At 35.5% G+C, this 24,423-nt stretch overlaps 1 protein-coding gene across 3 annotated transcripts in view; it reads right to left on the bottom strand.

Annotated features, from left to right (window-relative positions):
• The window catches only part of FSTL5 (follistatin like 5), an 881,431-nt gene that overhangs the window by 150,954 nt on the left and 706,054 nt on the right, over positions 1-24,423 (bottom strand). For all 3 annotated transcript variants that reach the window (XM_055550064.1, XM_055550065.1, XM_055550066.1), the window contains exons 8-9: positions 21,110-21,271; positions 16,069-16,203 (exon numbers count right to left, since the gene is read on the bottom strand). In XM_055550064.1, the coding sequence (XP_055406039.1) occupies positions 16,069-16,203; positions 21,110-21,271 (297 nt within the window). The remainder of the gene's footprint in view (positions 1-16,068; positions 16,204-21,109; positions 21,272-24,423) is intronic.

Genomic DNA, 24,423 nt, shown 5'->3' with positions numbered 1-24,423 from the left:
ACTGCCTAGTTTTATATAAGTTGTTTCCCCTATATCTACCTGCCTATCTCCCTACCTATCACTGCATTAATCAATCAATCTATGATACTATGTTCTTATTAGGTTTTTAAGTTGCCAATATCTTGAGGGCAAATTCTTATGATTAGAACTTCTTAAATTTAATCTAATCTTACTGTTTTAATGATATTTTTTCTGTCTTTGAAACATATCCCTAAAATTATATTATGATATTAATATTCAGTCAGTTCAGTTCAGTTCAGTTCAGTGGCTCAGTTGTGTCCGTCTCTTTGCGACCCTATGAATCGCAGCATGCCAGGCCTCCCTGTCCATCACCATGACCATAATTAGCAGCTTCCCTGGGCCAGCAATGTGGGAGAACTGGGTTCAGTCCCTGGGTTGGGAAGATACCCTAGAGAAGGGCATGGCGACCCACTCCAGAATTCTTGCCTGGAGAATCTTCATGAACAGAGGAGCCTGGTGGGCTACAGTTCATGGGGTCACAAAGAGTTGGACATGACTGAGCAACTAAGCACAGCACAATCATAATTAGCACAATTTTGGATGTAATATATACATATATGTATCTATATAGTCTTTACTTAAGTATCATTATAATAATTACATTAGAAAATAACACACCTTTTTACTTAATGTATGGTATAACCTCATTTTCTGAATCCAAACATTACCTAGAAACACATTTTGACTTTCTATAAGGATGTATTTCAGATAAAAACAGAAATATTTTATTCATGAATAATTTATGTTTTATTAAAATATTGCTAAAATTGTTGGAATATTTCTAAAAGTTTTATTAATTATGCAGAGTCTAGAATAAATATATGCATTAGAGAGTAGATAAATTTAGGTGAAAGATATTTAAATTGGCACACAATGTTACTGCATGAGTTAGAAAACTGAATTTTAAGAAATTTCATATTTAATAATATTTCATAGTATTTCAACAGAAATATGGAAATATACACATATTGGGAAAAAAAGTTGGAAAGTAAAGCAACTAAGGAGGATGAACAATAATCAAACTGTCTGACTCATTACCCTTTCTGGCATATTCATGTAACAATCAGCTCTGATAAGAATCCAGATATTTGGGCAAACAGAGGTTAAAGACCACACAGATGTATAATCTGGGCTTTTTGTACACAGCTGATAAAAATTTAGATTTCATAAAACATTAAGAGGGCACCTTCAGCCCCTCACCTGGGAAGCTGGGAATTTGAAGGGCATTTTTTTTTTTTTTTAATTAACTCTTCAAACATCAATACCATTTTCTGACAAGAGTTCTTATATCTGAGAACTCTAAGAGAATCATGGAGTGATAATTCTAACCTCGTTTTGAACCTAAGTACAGGTTTCCAAAAACAGATTTCCACTCTGTGCAAAAGTAGAGTGTTCCTGTGAAATCTTTCACAAGCCAAAATGTCATAAAGTGAAGAATTACATTAGGACATACTTTGCTAAGGGACACACTTTGCTAAGACTCTTTAAAGGCTATAGCATAACAGACTAAACATGATTTTAACTTTTTACCATGTTTCATAAAATGAAAATCCTTTTAGGGTTTCTTTTGGTTAGGGAATGCTGATACTTGTAAGTCTTTTGTAAAAGCAAAGTGGCCTAAATTGAATTTATGAAAATTGGAGGCCGCCTGTATCAGCGATTCTGCAAAATATTCACCAAGTAATGCCTCTGGAATTAAAGTGAGTCCTAAAAGTTTTTCCTGAACATCAATAACAAAATATTAGTACACAGATTTTAAAAATGTTTCACAGAGATTTTATACTCAGTACTATCACTGTATATAAGCATATTTAGTGTTCATGCCTGAGGAAATATAAATAAAATTTCATCATTACTTGGCTAATTTTATCAAAATAAATTAGGCAAATTGTAGTTGTGTAATATGAGATGAGATAGGAATATTCCACTATGTATAAAATGCCCTGCAGACAAAATGAGGCAATAGAAACAAACAAACAAGAAAAAAACTTAGAGCAGTATTTAGTTTTGTAGGCAAGTGATGCCTGATTACAGATGATTGTTGTAAACCTGTCAGTTTGATGACAATCAGATCACATAGCCTCTTGTTAGATGACAAGCCGCTATCATTGTGCAAAAAATGGCAATGAGTTAGGAACAGATAGGTCTATTTAATGACATTGAAGAGGGTGCTATTTTGAAAAAATAGGATTCAGATATGGAAGTCATGAGGCAGATCATTTCAGCATGTTTTGGGTCAACACATGACACAATTTATGAAACATATTAATTCACAGGATGTGACAATGTCATTGACCAAATTGAGAGCATAATATTAAAATTTAAGATAAGTAATGAAAAATAATAAAAATAATAAATGCTTATCATGCATGGCTAACCTTGACATGAGTCTGATTATCCTTAGCGTGTTTTGTTTCATAAAAAGTTTACTCATATGTAAAGGTCTGTGAGAAATATTTAAGAGTTTTGTGTTTATCTAAATAAATATGAATTGTTCACTGTACTTTAAAATGTTTTGAGTATAGTACTTTTATTGAGTAGTATTCAGTGAATGCTAAAGAAAGTTAACAATAATTATCACTTATTGATTTATTTAATTTTTCTTAAATATTTATTTTTCTTTGATTCTTTTTGACTCCAGCACTTAGCTCATAACTATCAGGATTAAAATATTACCCTGGATATGATGTCCACAGAGAGTAACAGGCAAATTTGGCCTTGGAATACGGAATGAAGCAGGGCAAAGACTAATATAGTTTTGCCAAGAAAATGCACTGGTCATAGCAAACACCCTCTTCCAACAACACAAGAGAAGACTCTACACTTGGACATCACCAGATGGTCAACACCAAAATCAGATTGATTATATTATTTGCAGCCGAAGATGAAGAAGCTCTATACAGTCAACAAAAACAAGACCAGAAGCTGACTGTGGCTCAAATCATGAACTCCTTATTACCAAAATCAGACTGAAATTGAAGAAAGTAGGGAAAACCACTAGACCATTCAGGTATGACCTAAATCAAATCCCTTATGATTATACAGTGGAAGTGAGAAATAGATTTAAGGGCCTAGATCTGATAGATAGAGTGCCTGATGAACTATGGATTGAGGTTCGTGACATTGTACAGGAGACAGGGATCAAGACCATCCCCATGGAAAAGAAATGCAGAAAAGCAAAATGGCTGTCTGGGGAGGCCTTACAAATAGCTGTGAAAAAAAGAGAAGCGAAAGCAAAGGAGAAAAGGAAAGATATAAGCATCTGAATGCAGAGTTCCAAAGAATAGCAAGAAGAGATAAGAAAGCCTTCTTCAGCGATCAATACAAAGAAATAGAAGAAAACAACAGAATGGGAAAGACTAGGGATCTCTTCAAGAAAATTAGAGTACCAAAGGAATATTTCATGCAAAGATGGGCTCGATAAAGGACAGAAATGGTATGGATCGAACAGAAGTAGAAGATATCAAGAAGAGGTGGCAAGAATACACAGAAGAACTGTCCAAAAAAGATCTTCACGAACCAGATAATCACAATGGTGTGATCACTGACCTACAGCCAGACATCCTGAAATGTGAAGGCAAGTGGGCCTTAGAAAGCATCACTACAAAAAAAGCTAGTGGAGGTGACGGAATTCCAGTTGAGCTCTTTCAAATCCTGAAAGATGATGCTGTGAAAGTGCTGCACTCAATATGCCAGCAAATTTGGAAAACTCAGCAGTGGCCACAGGACTGGAAAAGGTCAGTTTTCATTCCAATCCTAAAGAAAGGCAATGCCAAAGAATGCTCAAACTACCACACAACTGCACTCATCTCACATGCTAGTAAAGTAATGCTCAAAATTCTCCAAGCCAGGCTTTAGCAATATGTGAACCATGAACTTCCAGATGTTCAAGCTGGTTTTAGAAAAGGCAGAGGAACCAGAGATCAAATTGCCAACATCCACTGGATCATGGAAAAATCAAGAGAGTTCCAGAAAAACATCTATTTCTGCTTTATTGATTATGCCAAAGCCTTTGACTGTGTGGATCACAATAAACTGTGGGAAATTATGAAAGAGATGGGAATACCAGACCACCTGATCTGCCTCTTGAGACATTTGTATGCTAGTCAGGAAGCAACAGTTAGAACTGGACATGGAACAACATACTGGTTCCAAATAGGAAAAGGAGTAAGTCAAGGCTGTATATTATCACCCTGCTTATTTAGCTTATATGCAGAGTACATCATGAGAAACACTGGACTGGAAGCAACACAAGCTGGAATCAAGATTGCCAGGAGAAATATCAATAACCTCAGATATGCAGATGACACCACCCTTATGGCAGAAAGAGAAGAGGAACTAAAAAGCCTGTTGATGAAAGTGAAAGAGGAGAGTGAAAAAGTTGGCTTAAAGCTCAACATTCAGAAAACGAAGATCATGGCATCCGGTCCCATCACTTCATGGGAAATAGATGGGGAAACAGTGGAAACAGTGTCAGACTTTATTTTGGGGGGCCCCAAAATCACTGCAGATAGTGATGCAGCCACAAAATTAAAAGATGCTTACTCCTTGGAAAGAAAGTTATGTCCAACCTAGATAGCATATTCAAAAGCAGAGACATTACTTTGCCAACAAAGGTCCGTCTAGTCAAGGCTATGGTTTTTCCTGTGGTCATGTATGGATGTGAGAGTTGGGCTGTGAAGAAGGCTGAGCGTCGAAGAATTGATGCTTTTGAACTGTGGTGTTGGAGAAGACTCTTGAGAGTTCCTTGGACTGCAAGGAGACCCAACCAGTCCATTCTGAAGGAGATCAGCCCTGGGATTTCTTTGGAAGGAATGATGCTAAAGCTGATACTCCAGTACTTTGGCCACCTCATGCGAAGTGTTGACTCATTGGAAAAGACTCTGATGCTGGGAGGGATTGGGGGCAGGAGGAGAAGGGGACGACAGAGGATGAGATGGCTGGATGGCATCACTGACTCGAATGACATGAGTCTGAGTGAACTCCAGGAGTTGGTGACGGACAGGGAAGCCTGGCGTGCTGCGATTCATGGGGTCACAAAGAGTTGGACACGACTGAGCGACTAACTGAACTAATGATGTCCACACCATATCTCTAACTACAGATTTTCCAGATTCCTAATTATTTTACCTAACTCATGTTGGTTTAATATAAAAATGATTATTAATTGATAACTGGTGCATTTGGGTCCATCTATAATGGCAACCCACTCCAGTATGCTTTCCTGGAGAATTCCATGGACAGAGAGGAACCTGGCAGGCTACAGTTCATGGGGTTGCAAAGAGTCAGACACAACTGAACAACTAACACTTTCAGTTTTACTTCATACAGGATAGACTATAATATTCTTCATTTATACTATCCTAGCCTCTGTAGACATTGATAAATCCATGCATAAATGATCTCATTAAATCTATACAACTGCTCTTTAGAAGTATTTTCTGTATTTAAAAATAGAAAATAAATGAAGACTAGAAAGGTTAATCAACTTGTTCATGTTACCAGAATATGCTCTATTTCCAAAGTTTGTGACACCATACTTAAACTGCCTTTAAATGTAAAAATGTCATATTTAACCTATTTTAAGACCATTTCCTCTACTTCTAAACTAGTTAAGTACTTCTTAAACATTCATATAGCTTTTGGAATATTTAGGTACAAGTGGCTACGTTTCACCATATTTTTAAATCTGTGTATTGTGAATAACAGTTATCACATTTTTATAATAATTATTAACTTATATGAACATTATATATTTATGTAATTTGTTCATTCTTATAACCTTGTTGTAAAGTTTATCTCATTTAAAACATTCATTTAAAGAACAATAATTAATTTTAGTTCATAATAGCCAACAAATATTAATCTATTGAAGTTAATTGTAATGTAGTAATAAGCCAATATTTCCAACGCAATATTGCTTGTGACAATCAAAAAAGAAAAAATATGTGTGTGTGTATATATATGTATATATACTAGTGTAACATATTTAGATATTATCTTCCAATATTTGTGAGAAGTTAGATTAATCGTATCCTTTACTAAAATCCCAGAAAGATGTCATATAATCAGCACCTAGTATTTAACACATGTAGAAGCTTGAAAGCTTTCCAGAGTAGCCTACATTCATGTTGCTTTTCATTTACCATAATTCTGAAGATGAATTGTTATCCTCTGGGGATTGCCTTCCAGAGGGAATGGAAGTGCTTTAAGTGCTTATGCTCTGTGCAAGATGTTTCCAAATAAATAGCTTTCTACCTCTTCCTAAACCCCCTCACATATTTCAAATCATCTTCTCCTCCCTGTTAAAACCACTACACAACTGTCTAGGGCCCATTTCTACTGTTCTCTGCATTTAAACCCTCCCTGTATTCCATTCCATTAAATCTTAGTTATCAAGCCCTAAACCCTAACATAACTGAAGATTATATTATCTTACAGCATTTTCTTGTAGTTCAAGTTTTGTCACATGACAAAACTTCCAGTGAGTTTTGCCAGCATGTTGGGACCTATAACTCAAGGTTTTTTAGTTCAAAGATCCAGACACAACAAATATCAACCCCATGGACTGTGATGTTTTGCATGAATCTTTCTCTCAACAGCACCATATTGCTGGGAAATATAAGAAAAAAAATGAGATTGATACTTCTATGAGAATTCGGTTATACAGAAAATAACTAGATGATTACTCTGAAGCCATGGTTAAAGTCTGTGTTGTGTCATTTAGCCCCAAACTTGTATATCTTTCTCTGCTTTTTATTGCTGTCTACATGAGATTCAATACCTCTTCTCTGCCTCTTTCAAAAGGAAAACAGAAGAAAAGCATCTTACCACATATTGTTTTAGTATAATAGAAATGTAAATTGACCAAAGTAATGGGGAAATAAAGTAAAGCTTTAGCTTTAAATCTAGCAAAACTGGACCCTGGAAAAATATTTATTTTTACTCAAAATGCCTTAATATCTACATTAAAGGAAAAAATATACTCTTCTCAGCAGGGTCAATTTCCATAATATTTTATATTTGGATATGTAATACTATAGGTGTTAATATACATTCATATCTCTATCTACATCTATCCCTATCCATAAATCTATGTACATATTTCATTTATTTTGGTAACTCTCTGATTTCTAAACAATTACTAGATTTTTCCAGTCTTATTAAAATGATTTTTATCAATGTTTCTAGCAAGAAGTAATTATTTTCAGAAAGTTGGTAGGAGTTGGCAAAATGTCCAGCATTACAGTGTGTGCTTTTTAATATCTGCACAGAGTTCTCTTAGTGAATTAGTATCTTTGCCTTATTACAGATAACAATATTAAAGCTCAGAGAGGCTAAATCATAGCTCCAAGTCATAGGATTATTATATGGTAGAAAAATAATTCTAACTCATGTCTTACTGCAAAATCCATGCTCTTCAATTAGAAAAATCTGCTTTTTAGATACACAGTTGATACATAAACAACATGTGTTTGAATTGTATGGGTCCAATTATACAGGTTTTTTGCTTTGTTTTTTCCCCAATATCTACTACAGTATTACACATTCTGCAGTTGGTTGAATCCATGGATGTAGAACTCCAGATACCAAAGGCTGACTGTAAAGTTACACACAGATTTTCAACTGCAAATGCAGTTGGGGCTCCTAAGCCCTGCATTCTTCAAGGGTCAACTGGACTTTGTATCTCATCATTGCTCAAAGGAAAAAAGACCTCCAAAATTATTTTTGCTGAAGGTTGATAAGTCAATAATTGTTAATATGTGCAAATAAAAAGAGTGAAGTCATCATTGATTGGTCTGTGACTGTTTCTTCTGGCTTTTTGAGAATATTTATCTATCAACATACAAATGTGACTTGTGTAATTAATATTATTAGCCTTTGTCCATGGAACTACTAGAGGAGAACCCAGAACAATTCTTAAGTTAGAGATTTACAGAAGGATGTAGTTTTCCCTGATGTGTCCTCCCCCTGATTTTGGTGTTGTTATACAGAATTCTGACAGTTTATTGAGTACTAGGAGAAGGAAACGGCAACCCAGTCCAGTGTTTTTGCCTGGAGAATCCCAGGGATGGGGGAGCCTGGTGGGCTGTTGTCTCCGGGGTCACACAGAGTCGGACACGACTGAAGCGACTTAGCAGCAGCAGCAGCAGGAAACATCCCAAAGAAAACTGCCTTGTACTACACAGTCTCACAGTTTCAGTTTATTCTCTTTTATCATTGATAATATTATACTCAGTAAGCTTACTTATTTAACTCTATCCTGGTTTTAATTATGTGCACTACTTTCTAAAAATTGCTACTTTCACATTAACAACTGTATCTATGATAATGGTGCAGGACATTTATGGAAAACAAATTAAAAAAAAATTAAAAGTCTTTATTTAAATGAGAAATAAAATTATTACAATGAAACTGTGTTTGCATGCTTACAAAATATTAGAATATAGACATGAATTAGTGATATTCTGGATATCTGTGTTACAGTTAAAATCCTTGGTTTTATTAATAAAACCAATGTCAGGAAGCTTCTCCCTTATGTCTTCTTAGAAGAGGTTTATATTTTCAGGTCTTACACCTAAGTCTTTAACTATTTTGAGCCAATTTTTGTATACGGTATAGATGGGGGTCCAGTTTCATTATTCTACATGTGGATGCTGTTTCCCAGCACCAATTTTTGAAAAGACTACCCTTTAGCCAATGAGTATTCTGAATCCCTGTCAAAATAGGTTGACTGCATACATGTGGATTTATTTCTAGGTGCTATTTTCTGTTCCATTTGTCTACATGTCTCTGTTTATATCAATAACAAGCTGTTTTAATTACTATAGCTTTGCAATGTATTTTGAAATAACTCTCAAAATTTTCTTCAAGTTTGTTTCAGTTATCCTATATTTTTTGCTGTTCCATATGAATTTTAGGATTTTTTAAATATATTTCTGTAAAATGCCACTAAGATTTTGATGGAAATAGCATTGAATCAGAGATTCCTTTGGTTAGGATGGATGTTCCAGAAATATTCATTCTTCTAATGTATGAGCACAGAGTATCATGATATCTCTCCATTTATTTGAGTCTTTTTCAGTTTATTTAATCAGTTTCTTACAGTTTTCAATCAGTTTCTTAGAGCTTTCACCTCCTTGGTCAAATTTTTCCTAGGTATTTTATTCTTTTTGATGCATTTGAAAATGGAATTGTTTTCTTTATTGCCTCCCACATATACCCTGTTAACATATAGAAAGACAACTGATTTTGTATGTTGACTTTGTATCCTGTAATTTAACTGAATATGTTTATTAATTCGAACAGGTTTTTGTGTGTGTGTGGGTCTGGAGTCTTTGGGGTTCTACCTATTTGAGGTCATATAATCTGCAAACTGAGACAGTTTTTCTCCTTCCTTGGATTTGGATGACCTTTATTTATTTTCCTTGCCTAATTGCTAAGTCTGCTGCTGCTGCTAAGTCACTTCAGTCGTGTCCGACTCTGAGTGACCCCATTGACAGCAGCCCAACAGGCTCCCCCATACCTGGGATTCTCCAGGCAAGAACACTGGAGTGGGTTGCCATTTCCTTCTCCGATGCATGAAAGTGAAAACTGAAGTGAAGTCACTTAGTCGTGTCCGACTCTTAACGACCCCATAGACTGCAGCCCACCAGGCTCGTCCACCCATGGGATTTTCCAGGCAAGAGTAATGGAGTGGGGTATGCTGAATAGAAGCATGAGAGTGGGTACTCTTGTTTTGTTCCTGATCTTAGAGGGGAAATTTTTTGTTTTGATTTTTAGTTTTTTACCAGTGAGTACTAAGTGTTAGCGGTAAGCTTAAACATTTATGGGCTTTTAACTATGTTGAGGTAAATTCCAATCTAGTTTGCTGAGCATTTTTATTGTAAAAGAGTGTTATAAAAAGAACTTTTATCATAAAGAGATGTTTTAAATGTTGTGTTGACATCTATTGGATGATCAAATGATTTTTATAGTATAGTTTGTTAATGTGCAAATCACATTAACTAATTTCCTTATGTTAAACCATCCTTGCATCCCAGGGATAAATCCCATTTGATAATGGTGTATGTTCTTTTTAATGTGTCACTGGGTTCAGTTCACTGATATCTTATAAAAGAATTTTGTAACTATATTCATCAGGTATATTGGCCTATAACTTTCTCAAAAGCACATGTAGCAAAAGCAAAAATAGCCAAGTTAGAATATGTCAAATTTAAAAGCTTCTGCACAGCAAAATAAACAATCAACAGAGTGAAGAAACTACCTATGGAATGGGAGAAAATATATTCAAGCTTTATATCTGATAGGCATTTAATTTTCAAAAAAAGGGACTCCAATAACTCAATAGTAAAAAATAATAGCCCGTCTTAAAAATAAGCAAAGGACATAAATAGACATTTCTCCAAACGCATACAAATGGCCAATGGACCATATAAAAAAGTGTTCTACACCACTAATCATCAGAGAGGCAAATCAAAACCAAAATGAGATATTATTTTCCTACCTATCAAAATAGCAAAAGATAAAAGTATTGGAAAGGATGTGGAGAAATTGGAAGGTCTAGACTCATTTGTTGGAGAAGGCAATGGCACCCCACTCCAGTACTCTTGCCTGGAAAATCCCATGGACGGAGGAGCCTGGTGGGCTGCAGTCCATGGGGTTGCTAAGAGTCGGACACGACTGAGCGACTTCACTTTCACTTCTCACTTTCACACATTGGAGAAGGAAATGGCAACCCACTCCAGTGTTCTTGCCTGGAGAATCCCAGGGACAGGGGAGCCTGGTGGGCTGCCGTCTATGGGGTCGCACAGAGTCGGACATGACTGAAGCGACTTAGCAGCAGCAGACTCATTTGTAGGTATGTAAAATGATTTAGCCACTATGGAAAACATCACAGAGTTTAGTTATAAAACTATCACATGATCCAGCAGTCCCACTTGTAGATGTATATTTAAAAAAACTGAAATCAGAATCAAAGACATAGCTGTATACAGTGTTATTCACACCATGCAAGATATGGAAATAACCCAAATATCTACTGACAAATCAATGGATAAAGAAAATATTGTATATACATATAACCTAATATTATTCACTCTTAAAAAGAAGAAACCATGTGGATGGACCTGGAAGACATTATGTTGATTAAAATAAGCCTGTCACAGAAGGACAATTACTGTGTATTTATACTTACATGAGATAACTAAGAAAATAAAAATCATAGAAGCAGAAAATACAAGGTCATTGGCATGGGAAGAGGAGAAAGGAGAAACCAAGAGTTGTTCAATGGTTTTAAAGTTGTAGTTATGCAACATGAATAAATTTTGGAGCTCTGCTGTGCAACTTAGACCCTGTACTAACAATGTGGCATTGTGCCCTTAAAATACATTGAGAAGGTAGACTCTATGTTAAAAATTTTTACTAAAATTAACTAATTAATTAAAAATAAAATCAAGTTTTCATGCTTTTTCTTTGAAAATCTCACATGATTTAAGTACATAAGTAATATCTATAAATGTTTTACTTCCAGACTTAGAAAACAAAAGTCACTAAATCTTTCTCTTGTACTGTTTCTTATAAGATGGCTTTGAAAATTCCATAAACAAATGTAGTAAGGCTGCACTGTTATATCTTATCAAAATAGCATTTCTGATTTTAACAGCATATTGCTAACATAATCTCAAAGTTATTTAAAAAGAATTATTTTGACCTGCAAGAGTTTGAAGGAATAAGTAAAATAAGTGAAAACATGATTTCATTAACTGTTGATAATTAAATGAACAATATGACCAAATTTTATTAAATCTTCCAGTAAAATTTTTCACAAATTTCCATAATGGTAGATAGTATGATTCATTGATTAAAGAAACTATGGCTATATATTTCAGTTTTGTAACAGAGATTTATGTAGAAAAATATATGACCAATATTAAAAGAAAATTAAAATACAGAGTTGAAATTAAAGTCTGCATTATAAGCGTTATAAAGGACAAGGACGAGTAAAGTTTTCAACTACTTGTCCTAAAATTAATTTCTAACAGGAAGTTAATAGAAAATTGGTATTTAGCATAAATATATAAAAGGAGTAAACAAATTTTCATGGACCTTATCTAGGTCATTAAAATGAGTTTCTCTTTTCATTTTCTACTTTAGAATTTTATTTTAAAATATTTGCTTATAAAAGTAGTTGCCTAGCCAGACATAATATAGTACAAATACGCTGGTAGCCATGACCTGGATAGGAGTCTCCTTCCTCATTGGATCCTTTCATATCCTCATTTACACACTGATTGAAAGAGGAATAAGAAGATTACTGGGACAATGTTTTGTTGCTGTTCAGTCCATCAGTCATGTCTGACTCTTTGCAAACCCATGGACTGCAGCATACCAGGCTTCCTTGTCCATCACCATCTCCTGGAGCTTGCTCAAACTCATGTTCATTGAGACAGCAGTGCCATCCAACCATCTCATCCTGTCATCCCCATCTCATCCTGCCTTCAATCTTTCCCAGCATCAGAGTCTTTTCCAATGAGCCAGTTATTTGAATAAGGTGGCCCAAGGATTGGAGCTTCAGCTTCAGCATCGGTCCTTCCAATGAATATTCAGAATTGATTTCCTTTAGGATTGACTGGTTTGATGTCCTTGTTGTACAAGGGACTCTCAAGAGTCTTTGCCAACATTACAGTTCAAAAGCACCAATTGTTTGGTGCTCAGCCTCCTTTATGGTCCAACTGTCACATCTATACGCGACTACTGGAAAAACCATAGTCTTGATTTGATGGACCTTTGTCAATAAAGTAATGTCTCTGCTTTTTAATATACTGTCTAGGTTGGTCATAGCTTTTCTTCCAAGGAGCAAGTGTCTTTTAATTTCATGGCTGCAATCAATATCTGCAGTGATTTTGGCGTATAGGAAGGTATTGATATTACTTCTAGCAAACTTGTTTCCAGCTTGTGCTTCACTCAGCCAGCATTTCACATGATGCACTCTGCATAAAAGAAAAATAAGCAGGGTGAAAATATACAGCCTTGATGTATTCCTTTCTCAATTTGGAACCAGTCCATTTTTCCATGTTCGGTTCTAACTATTGCCTCTTGACCTGCATACAGATTTTTCAGGAGGCAGGTAAGGTGGTCTGGAATTCCCATCTCTTTAAGAATTTTCCACAGTATGTTGTGATCCACACAGTAAAAGGCTTTAGCACAGTCAATGAAGCAGAAATAGATGTTTTTTTCTGGAATTTTCTTCCATTTTCTATGAGACAACGGATGTTGGCAATTTGATCTCTGGTTACTCTGCCTTTTCTAAATACAACTTGAGGATCCAGAAGTTCTCAGTTCATGTACTGTTGAAGCTGAGCTTTGATAATTTTGAGCATCATTGTGCTAGTGTGCAAAATAAGTGCAATTGTGTGGTAGTTTGAACATTCTTTGGCATTGCCTTTCTTTGGGATTGGAATGAAAACTTAACTTTTCCAGGTCTGTGGCCACTGCTGAGTTTTCCATATGTGTTGCCATATTGAGTGCAGCACTTTAGCAGCCTCATCTTTCAGTATTTGAAATAACTCAGCTGGGATTCCATGACCTCTGACTAGCTTTGTTCGTAGTGATGCTGCATAAGGCCCACTTGACTCTGCACTCCAGAATGTCTGGCTCTAGGTTAATGATTATACCATCATGGTTATCTGGGTCATTAATTATTTTCTTGGATAGTTCTGTGTATTCCTGCCATCTCTTCTTAATACTGTCTGCTTCTGTTAGACCCAAACAGTTTCTGTCCTTTATTGTGCCCATCTTTTCATGAAATGTTCCCTTGGTATCTCTAATTTTCTTGAAGAGATCTCTAGTTTTTCCCATTCTATTGTTTTCCTCTATTTCTTTGCATTGATCCCCGAGGGCGTCTCTGTTCTCTCTCCTTGCTCTTCTTTGTACCTCTGCATTAGGATGGATATATCTTTACCTTTCTCATTTGCTTTTTGCTTCTATTCCTTTCTCAGCTATTTGTAAGGCCTCCTCACACAATCATTTTGCCTTTTTGCATTTCTTTTTCTTGGGGATGGTTTTGATCACTGCCTCCTGTACAATGTTATGAACCTCCATCCACAGTTCTTCAGGCACTCTTTCTATCAGATCTAAATCCTTGAATCTATTTGTCCCTTCCACTATATAATCCTAAGGGATTTGATTTAGGTCATACCTGAATGGCCTAGTGGTTTTCCCTGCTTTCTTCAATTCAGATCTGAACTTGGCAATAAGGAGTTCATGATCTGAGACACAGTCAATCTTGGTCTTGCTTTTGCTGATTGAATAGAGTTTCTCCATCTTCAGCTGCAAAGAATATAATCAATCTGATTTTGGTATTGACTATCTGGTAATATCCATCTGTAGAGTTGTCTCCTGTGTTGTTGGAAGAGGGTGTTTGCTATGACAAGTGCATTCTCTTGGCAAAACTTTTTTAGCCCTGTTTCCTTTTGTACCCAAAGGCAAAACTTGCCTGTTTTCCAGGTATCTGTTGACTTCCTACTTTTGCATTCCAGTCCCATATGATGAAAAGGACATTTCTCTTTTTTGTGTGTGTTAGTTCTAGAAGGTCTTTTATATCTACATAGAACCATTCAGCTTCAGCTTCTTTGGCATTTTTGGTCAGGGCATAGACTTGGATTACTTTGATACAGAATGGTTTGCCTTGGAAATGAACAGAGATCATTCTGTCATTTTTGAAACTGTACCCAAGTACTGTATTATTAAGATGGAAGAGTAGAAGGATGTGAGCTCATCTTCTATGGTGAGAACCCCAAAATTTCAATAAGCTGCTGAACAACCATTGACAGGAGAATGTTGAATTCCACCAAAAATTATACCCCAAATCCAAGGGGCAATGTTTGAACCTTGTCTAAAATTTGGGCTCAGAGAAATTAGCATATAAAGGATTCTCAAAATACCAGAGTCCCTGAAAAGCTTAGACTAATATGAGATGTAGACAGGCATTACAGATTGACTTTGGAGCAAGGAGAATGAATAGTCAGTCCAAGCAAATTGAGAAAGAATCTGAAAATAGCCATGCATGCCATGTGTACCAGAGGAAGAAAGTGTCTGAATCTTTCCCTATAGGTAGCTAACTTGATGAATGCTACAGGAGTACTTTGTGTTCTAAATACTATAGTTTAGCTATAACCAAAAATTCATCTTTAGTATCTCCTTCCCATCATATTCCTTTCACAAAATAAAAATGTTTAAGTAGGACAGTACATTTTTATTAAACTTTATGAGAAAATTAGGAGACATGTACAGTGATGACAAAGGATTTCAAGCAGTAAGTGGAGAATAGCCCATGATATGTTGGTGCCAGGGCAGTGAATGTTTCAGGTGGCTTACTTCTCTACCTGCTGCAGAAAAAGGTTGATGTACAGCTATTGGACCACTGAATACAGTGCAGAAGAGAGAAAAAGAATGATATTATGGTATTAAGCTTATAGGATACCCCTTGGCTGTATTGTGGGACCAAGAATCCCAAATCATTGAGGAGAGGGAATTTGCAAAGGATTTAATTTCCTGTATAAGCACATGGGAAGATAGGACTCAAAATAACTTATATACATCTGCCAAAGAAACAAAATCATTTTCATGTCATGTTGAACATTTCGCAATCTTGCACTTAATCTTTCAATCTACTTTTAATATTTCAAGAATTCTATCCTTGCTATATATGAAAACTACTTTCGTTTGTTTATTTTTTAACTAACTGATCATTTGCTTAGCATTTTCTGATGCTGCTGTTTCTGAAAAAAGCTTAGTTTTAAAGTTGAGTGTGATGTGTGTGTGTGTATGTGTTAATCACTCAGTCGTGTCTGACTCTTTGCGACCCCATGGATTATAACTCACCAGGCTCTTCTGCCCATGGGATTCTCCAGGCAAGAATACTGGAATGGCTTGCCATTCCCTTCTCCAGGGGATCTTCCCAGCCCAGGGATTGAACCTGGGTTTCCCTCATTGCAAGCAGATTTTTTTACCGTGTGTGTGTGTGTGTGTGTATTCAATACATACGGGTCTTTCTAGCAGAATCTTCCACAAAAAGAGAAGAGATGTCTTCATCCACTCCTGCTTCATTTTTTGCGATACAAGTGTATGCTCCCGTATCTTCATAGCGCACATTGCTAATATGAACCTCACTGCCATTTGCTGAAAACAGAGGCAAATGCAACTTGTAAGCTACAATTTCAGCTTTGGTACAGTCATTTCTGATTACACAGTCAAATGGTTCACTTAGCTTGTCCTAATTAAGCTGTTTTCCTTCCTACTTCCATGCTTTGGAGACATGCTAAGTTATTTCTAATGCATTCAAGTGTTTCATAAATTGTGCTGTCATTCTATTACAGAGATCCCAATGCTACTTATCGAAAGCACACACAGTATATTTTATATTCATTTCATACTCCCTACCTTGCATAAGAAGTGTTACATGTTGATAGCTATAATTTCATTTCTGTATTCATTTTTAATATTCAGGATCCACTTTGTCTCCAGCTTTTACAACAGTTTTAATTAATACAAATATGGTTCATTCACAGAGAATACATGTGAAAATACATGTCATAAAGGAATTAAGTGAGCTACATCATATAATGCCATTCCTTTGAGCAAGCATATTATTGTGTCTGCATTATACATTAGGAATCATTAAGTACGGGGGACAGAAAAAAAATATACATAATTCCTTTGCAAGATTCTCAGTTGTTTTCAAGAAATATACCTAATCTAAGCAATATCATATGGAATTGATATCATCATTGTCAACCAAAGGGTTAAGGGATTGATTAACCCAACTTTTAAATCTTGGTAAAAGAATATTTGAAGCTATTTTCCGAATAATAAATTGCATTCCTCAAAGTGTAAACAAGGGTATAATTACCAACTTACTATACATTGGCAGACCATGAAGTACTTTTACACATGCGTGCATGCTCAGTTGCTCAATCTTGTCCAACTCTTTGCAACCCCATGGACTGCAGCATGCAGGCTCTTCTGTCCATGGGATTTTCCAGGCAAGAATACTGGAGTGGATTTCCATTTCCTCCTCTATGGCATCTACCCAGGGATTGGACCCTCATCTCCTGTGTTGGAAGGTGGATTCTTTACCACTGAGCCATCTGGGAAGCTTTTACGTACATTATCCCTTCATAGTCCCGGATAATAACTAATTATCAGATGAGGAATCTTAAGCTCCTAGAATGATCTTATGCAATTTACTTCCCTCAAAATAAGGGCTGGACTTCTATCATGGCCTAAGTTTCAATGTTTTATTCATTTGTTTAGGTTTGCATATTTTCTTTTACTTTCTTTTTTTCTGTGTGTGTGTGTGTGTTTATGTATATATTCCATGTTATCCAATCACGGGGACACCATGTTCTGTCTGCAGTAAAAAGGAGCATGATTCTTCCTGATAGAGATGGGGATCAAATAATCAGAGTGGCTATTTGGGGAAAGAAGGTAAAAAACCAATGGGGAAAGAGCTTAAATGTCATCCCTATGGGGATATCGAGAGGCAGTGAGTGTTTGGGGAAGGCTAATCACTGAAATCACTCAAACCTCTTTCTCTTACAAATATCACTGCACACTTCCATTCCATCATTTGTTGAGAATCACTCCTCCAAAGCAGTTGGCAGGTTTTTGTGTTTGTTTTTGCTTTTCTCAAAAAGGCCAGATGGTAAATATATTAAACTTTGTGGGCTACACAGTCTCTGTGCCAACTACTCACCTCTGCCATAGCAGCATGACAACAGCCAAAGACAATATTTTTAAAAATGTGTGTGGCTGTGAACTAAAAACAAAAACAGAAAACAAGCCAAAATATTGCTTTATTTACAAAAATAGGCAGTTTTCCAGATTTGGTCTGGGGTCCTTCATTTGTAAACCCATGCTCTAGAAGATGGGGAAGAAACAAAGTATCAATATTTTAGCCCAGATCAGCTTCTTTTTTTGTGTGAAACATGACCCTCTCCAAAAACCACACACTTAACAATGTGAATTCTCTAGAACTTTTGAAACCCTTAACTTAATTTATTCTTCAAATTCTCTCTTCCCAAAATTCTTATATGTTTTTCTAACTTATATGCTTGTCTTTCCCTCTTTTCTAGAGGGATTTTCTAATATCTAGAAATTAGCTAGCATTTCTAGATACTTTCTATTCTATAGCCAGAGCTACCAATTTCCTGGTTCATTTATCATCCTGACACATCTGGTTTCAGAATTAGAACAAGATGACATCCCCTGCACCCACTTTTTAAATATATTACTAGACTATTACATAAGGAAATTTACAAAATTTCAAATTCACAATATACAGTTTACAGAATGTTACTCGACCTTTACAGTTAGATGCATTTCATACCCTACTTCACTTTTATTTCAAATCTTTTTTCTTTGTTTAATGTTTTCCAGCAAATAATAACTTCTTAATCTAAGCAGGTGGTCTGCTTCTTTAAACCATTAAATACATACACATGATTAGAAAGTGAACTCAAATAATTTTATAGTATATAAGTTAAAAAGTTCATCACACTGTACACCTTAAATTTACACAAATTTTTAGGTCAACTTTATTTCAATAAAAGCTAAAAAATAAAGAAATTAATCCAAACTTCCTGTTTTCATCAACATCTTCATTTTTATTTAATCCTCAAAGGAAACTTTTTCTGCTTCATTCTAAGATGACCCCCTCCTTCTTTCTTGTTGATTTCCACGACAATTTGTCCATCTTTCACCTGCTCCATTGTCCACATATCTTTCTCTTTACCTATATCTTTCAAACCAAGATAAACTGTCCAAGAAGTAAGAAATAACTTCACCAGTCCTAAACCTTTTCACCAGAAGCTACTACCTTTTATTTTTCCATCTTTCAAAATTTTGAAAGGTATTTTTATTCCTATCTTTCATTTCTAAGGACACAGCAAACTGATTTTTTAAATGTCACAGGGACAAACTAATCACTAACCCATGGATATATTTTAATAATCTTCCTTGACTGTGCATATACCATTGATGAACTCTTTCCCAGTTTTGGCTTTCTTTTCTTTCCTTCTGTAATATCATTTGTTCTCATCTCTTTGCTAATTATTAGTCTCCTTCTGATATTCTCTTGATTTGGCTGCCAATAGAATATTTCTTCTTTTCTAGAATTTTACATCTCATACCATCCCATCCATTTACATAGTTATTCAGTTAGTGCCTAGACTTAGACTTCACATAGAAGTGACAAATAAGCATCTTATGAATAAACAGATAATTAAATAACTATATAATTTGTTAACGTGTTAACATACACAAAGCCACACAGAAATTCACACTCCTGTGAGCCAGATTTTTCTCTTAGGCTGTGCTCCCAAATCAACTTTTATTACTTGTCATAGCCTCTTAAAACTTAACCTAATTTTTTTTATTTTAAAAAAATGATAATAGCTGTTTTGCAAATGTCCTCATTCTTTCAAAGTTGAGTGAAGATTGTAACTAACTTCCTAAATTTTCCTTCTCTTATAAAGGGCATCCCAAGTGGTCCTAGTGTTAAAGAACCTGCTTGCCAATGCAGAAGACATTAGAGACATGGGTTGGATCCCTGGGTTGGGAAAATCCCCTGGAGGAGAAAATGGCAACCCACTCCGGTATTCTTGCTTGGAGAATCCCATGGACAGAGGTGCCTGGCAGACTATAGTCCATAGGGTCATAGAGAGTCAGAGACAACTGAAGTGACTCAACACACACAGTACCCACACATTTCTAAAACAAGGCTATATTATGTTTATAGAATACGGTTTTCTGCTATCAAGTGGGCAAGGGATTGCAAAATCAGAAGCTAATTCGACTTTTACTCATATTGATTTCTGTTAATCAGATCAATCTTCTTCTCAGATAATAGACACCAAGACACAATCAGAGAAGGAAACATGTAAATTTATTTTGCCTAACTATATTAACATAACATTGTTAGGATTCAGCTTCGAAAGATCAAAAATACTCTCATATGTCATTCTTGATTTTCAGAAATAGATAAGTAAATGTTTTTAAAAGATTTATTTAAAAACGTATGCTAATAAATTGCATTCACTCTCTAAATTGAATGGTAGTCCCCGTCCAGTGTTCTTGCATGGAGACTCCCAGGGACAGGGGAGCCTGGTGGGCTGCTGTCTATGGGGTCGCGTGGAGTCGGACATGACTGAAGCAACTTAGCAGCAGCAGCAGCAGCAGCAGTATATTCATATAGAAATAAGGAAAATATATTCATTTCTAACAGTATGAATAGAAGGAATTTAAAGGCATGGAATAAGGAATGTAATGCCACATAACAGATACTCCAGTAAAATGACTGTCCCTGGGCTACTCTTGACATTGGAAATAAGATCCATAAATTTTATTACTTACTAAGATAATCAAACTATATGCAATTAATTTTGCATTATTTTGATTATTTGATATGATAAAGATTATCTGTTTTTTAATACCATACACGTGTGGTTAGTATAATCTGTATAATGACTAATCACAACTGCATATTAGATTATTAGAACATGTAGAATATTTATATATTAGAATGCAAGAACTTCATCACTTTAAAACAACACAAATGTGAAACATATTTAGCAACATTTTGATTTTTTTTTCCTTTGTTCATTTGGAAAGTGTGCTGTAAAATATTTCCTAAAGAATTTCTATATTATTGACATATTCTGTAAAACATTTTAATGTATGATTTAAACATATAAATTGTGTCTTCAGAAATGTATTTAATTATTCTGTTCAGCATATCTGCTATAATTCAGAGGATAAGTTTTAGAAGAAAAACAATATTTTACTTATAAAAATAATGACATAACTAATCATTATGACAAGACTATTATTTAAAACATTAAAAGTATTAAAGTATTGTTTCAAATATAATGTCTTAGGTACTAACATAATTTTTTTTCATATTCATTGCATACATTGTCACCAAGTATCACTTTCTCTTTTTTTCAAAGAAAGTAAAATGTGTTATAAATTTTAGTATGAAATTTCTGCATTGTTATTTAAGAGAAAAAATGCAAGTAAAAAGCACCTTGAAGTGTGAGTTGCTTGGACAGCTTTGGTGTAATATCAATTCCATTCTTCAGCCAGCTAAGCTGAGGATTTGGTATGCCTTCTGCATGGCACCTGAGACTTGCAGTAACTCCAGGTTCTCGGGCTTGACTCTCTGGATACACCCGGATTACTGGAGGAACTAAAATTAGAAACAGAAAAGAAAATGATTAGTATCCATATATGTCACTTGATTTTCTGAAACAAAGAAAAATAGCAATTGTATATGTTAATGATGTTATGCATTTCTACAAGGTCTCAGTTTGCAAATCTAAGTAATTTAGTATCCACTAACATATGCCAGTGGTCCCTGGACAAAAGCTATTCTGAGACTGTACCAGGTGAAATACATGGTAAGCCCAGGATATCTTGTTTCAATAACTAAAGAGGCCCTTAAGGAATGAGAAAAACATATCAAAAAATACAAAACCAGTTTAAAGGGGCTTTCATTTACCAAATACAAAATAATTTGAGCATTAAGATAATTACCAGTTACGAAGGAGTATAAAAATAAGATTTGGGAGAATGGCGTTCAAACATGTATAATATCATGTATGAAATGAGTCGCCAGTCCAGGTTCAATGCACGATACTGGATGCTTGGGGCTGGTGCACTGAGAAGACCCAAAGGGAGGGTATGAGGAGGGAGGAGGGAAGAGGGTTCAGGATGGGGAACACAGGTATATCTGTGGAGGATTCATTTCGATATTTGGCAAAACTAATACAATATTGTAAAGTTTAAAAATAAAATTTAAATAAAAACACAGTAAAAATAAAATAAGACTTTAAGAATTCAGTTATATAAATAAATGAATAAATACTGAAATGGGAGAAAAGGAAAAGCTTTTCCTTGTTATAGCATTTAAAAAAATTACAATAACAATTCCACTTATGGTACATAAGACTCCAAATGGCAAAAAAAATCTTGAGAAAGAAGAGTGAAGCTGGAGTAAATAAGCTTCCTGACTTCAGACTATACTACAAAGTTACAGTCATCAAGACAGTATGGTACTGGCACAAAAACTGAAATATAGATCAATGGAACAAGATAGAAAGCCCAGAGATAAACCCAAGCACCTATGAGAACTTTATATTTGACAAAGGAGGCAATATACAATAGAGAAAAGACAGCCTCCTCAGTAAGTGGTACTGGGAAAACTAGACAGTTATTAATACATGCAAAAAATGAAAATAGAATACTTTCTAACACCATACACAAAGATGAACTCAGAATGAAGACCTAAATGTAAGACCAGAAGCTATAACACTCTTAGAGGAAAACATAGGCTGAACTCTCTTTGACATAAACCACTGAAAGATCCTTTATGATTCATCTCCTAGAATAATAGAAATAATACCAAAAGTAAATAAATGGGACCTAATTAAAGTTAAAAGCCTTGCACAGCAAATAAAACTATAAACAGGTTTAAAAGACAACTCTCAGAATGGGAGAAAATAAAAGTGAATGAAACAAATGACAAAGGATTAATCTTCAAAATATACAAGTAGTTCATGCACCTCAATACCAAAACAAACAAACAAACCAATCAAAAAGTAGGCAGATCTAAATAGATATTTCTCCAAAGAAAACATACAGATGCCTAACAAGCACATGAAAAGATGCTCAATATTGTTCATTATTAGAGAAATGGAAATCATAACTACAATAAGAGATCAACTCACACTAGTCAGAATGGCCATTATCAAAGAATCTACAAACAATAAGTGCTGGAAAGAGTGTGGAGAAAAGGGAATTCTATTGTACTGTTAGTGGGAATGTAAATTGATACAGCCACGATAGACAACAGTATGAGGATTCCTTAAAACAATAGGAATAATACTACCATATGACTCAACAATCTCACTACTGGGCATATACTCTGAGGAAAACATAATTGGAAAAGACACAGGCACCCCAATGTTGAGAGCAGCACTGTTTACAATAGCTAGGACATGGAAGCCACCTAGATGTCCATCAGCAGATGAATGGATAAAGAAGGTGTGGTACACATATACAATGGAATATTACTCATCCAATAAAAAGGAAAACATTTGAGTCAGTTCTAATGAAGTGGGTAAACCTAGAGCTTGTTGTACAGAGCGAAGTAAGTCAGAAAGAGGAAAAACAAATATCATATATTAATGCATACATATGCGATCTAGAAAGATAATACCAATGGCTCTCTTTGTAGGGCAGCAGTGGAGATGGAGATATAGAGAACTGACTTATACACACAGTGGAGAAAAGAGAGGGTGGGACAAACTGAGAGAGTAGCACTGAAACACATAAAATACCACATATAAAACAAATAGCCAGTGGAAATTATCTCTGTTACACAGTGAACTCAAACCTGGTGCTCTGTGACAACATAGAAGGGTGGGATGTGGTGGAAGGTTGAAGGAGGGTTCCAGAAGGAGTGGACATATATATACTTATGGCTGAATCGTGTTGCTGTACAGCAGAAACCAACACAATATTGTAAGACAATTATCCTCCAATTAAAAATAAATTAATACAAAAGTTAAAGAAAAGAATTTAGGATAATTCTACTTATGGTACACACTAAAAATATAATATTTAGAAACAAATTTCACCAATTTATGTGATGGACACGGAGGCCTGGTGTGCTGCAGCCCATGGGGTCTCAAAGAGTCAGACACGACTGAGCGAGTGAACTGAACTGAACTGAACTGAAAATCACAGCAGATGGTGACTGCAGCCATGAAATGAAAAGACACTTGCTCCTTGGAAGAAAAGCTATGACCAACCTAGACAGCACATTAAAAAGCAGAGACATTACTTTGCCAACAAAGGTCCGTCTAGTCAAGGCTATGGTTTTTCCAGTAGTCATGTATGGATGTGAAAGTTAGACTATAAAGAAAGCTGACCATTGAAGAATTGATACTTTTGAACTGTGGTGTTGGAGAAGACTCTTGAGAGTCCCTTGGACTGCAAGGAGATCCAACAAGCCCATCCTAAAGGAAATCAGTCCTGAATATTAATTGGAAGGACTGATACTGAAGCTGAAGCTCCAATACTGATGGGAAGAACTGACACATTGGAAAAGACTCTGATGCTGTGAAAGATGGAAGGCAGGAGGAGAAGGGGACGACAGAGAATAAGATGGCTGGATGGCTTTAACGACTCAATGGACTTGAGTATGAGCAAGCTCTGGGAGTTGCTGATGAAAACAGGGAAGCCTGGCATACTGCAGTCCATGAGGTCACAAAGAATCAGATATGACTGAGCGACTGAACTGAACAGATAACATGCTGTTGAGGACGTGGAGAAAAG

The sequence above is a fragment of the Bubalus kerabau genome, chromosome 16, assembly GCF_029407905.1.
Source record: "Bubalus kerabau isolate K-KA32 ecotype Philippines breed swamp buffalo chromosome 16, PCC_UOA_SB_1v2, whole genome shotgun sequence".
Classification (NCBI taxonomy): domain Eukaryota; kingdom Metazoa; phylum Chordata; class Mammalia; order Artiodactyla; family Bovidae; genus Bubalus; species Bubalus kerabau.
Note: the sequence above shows the minus strand (reverse complement) of the source record. Positions and strands in the feature narration are given on the sequence as shown.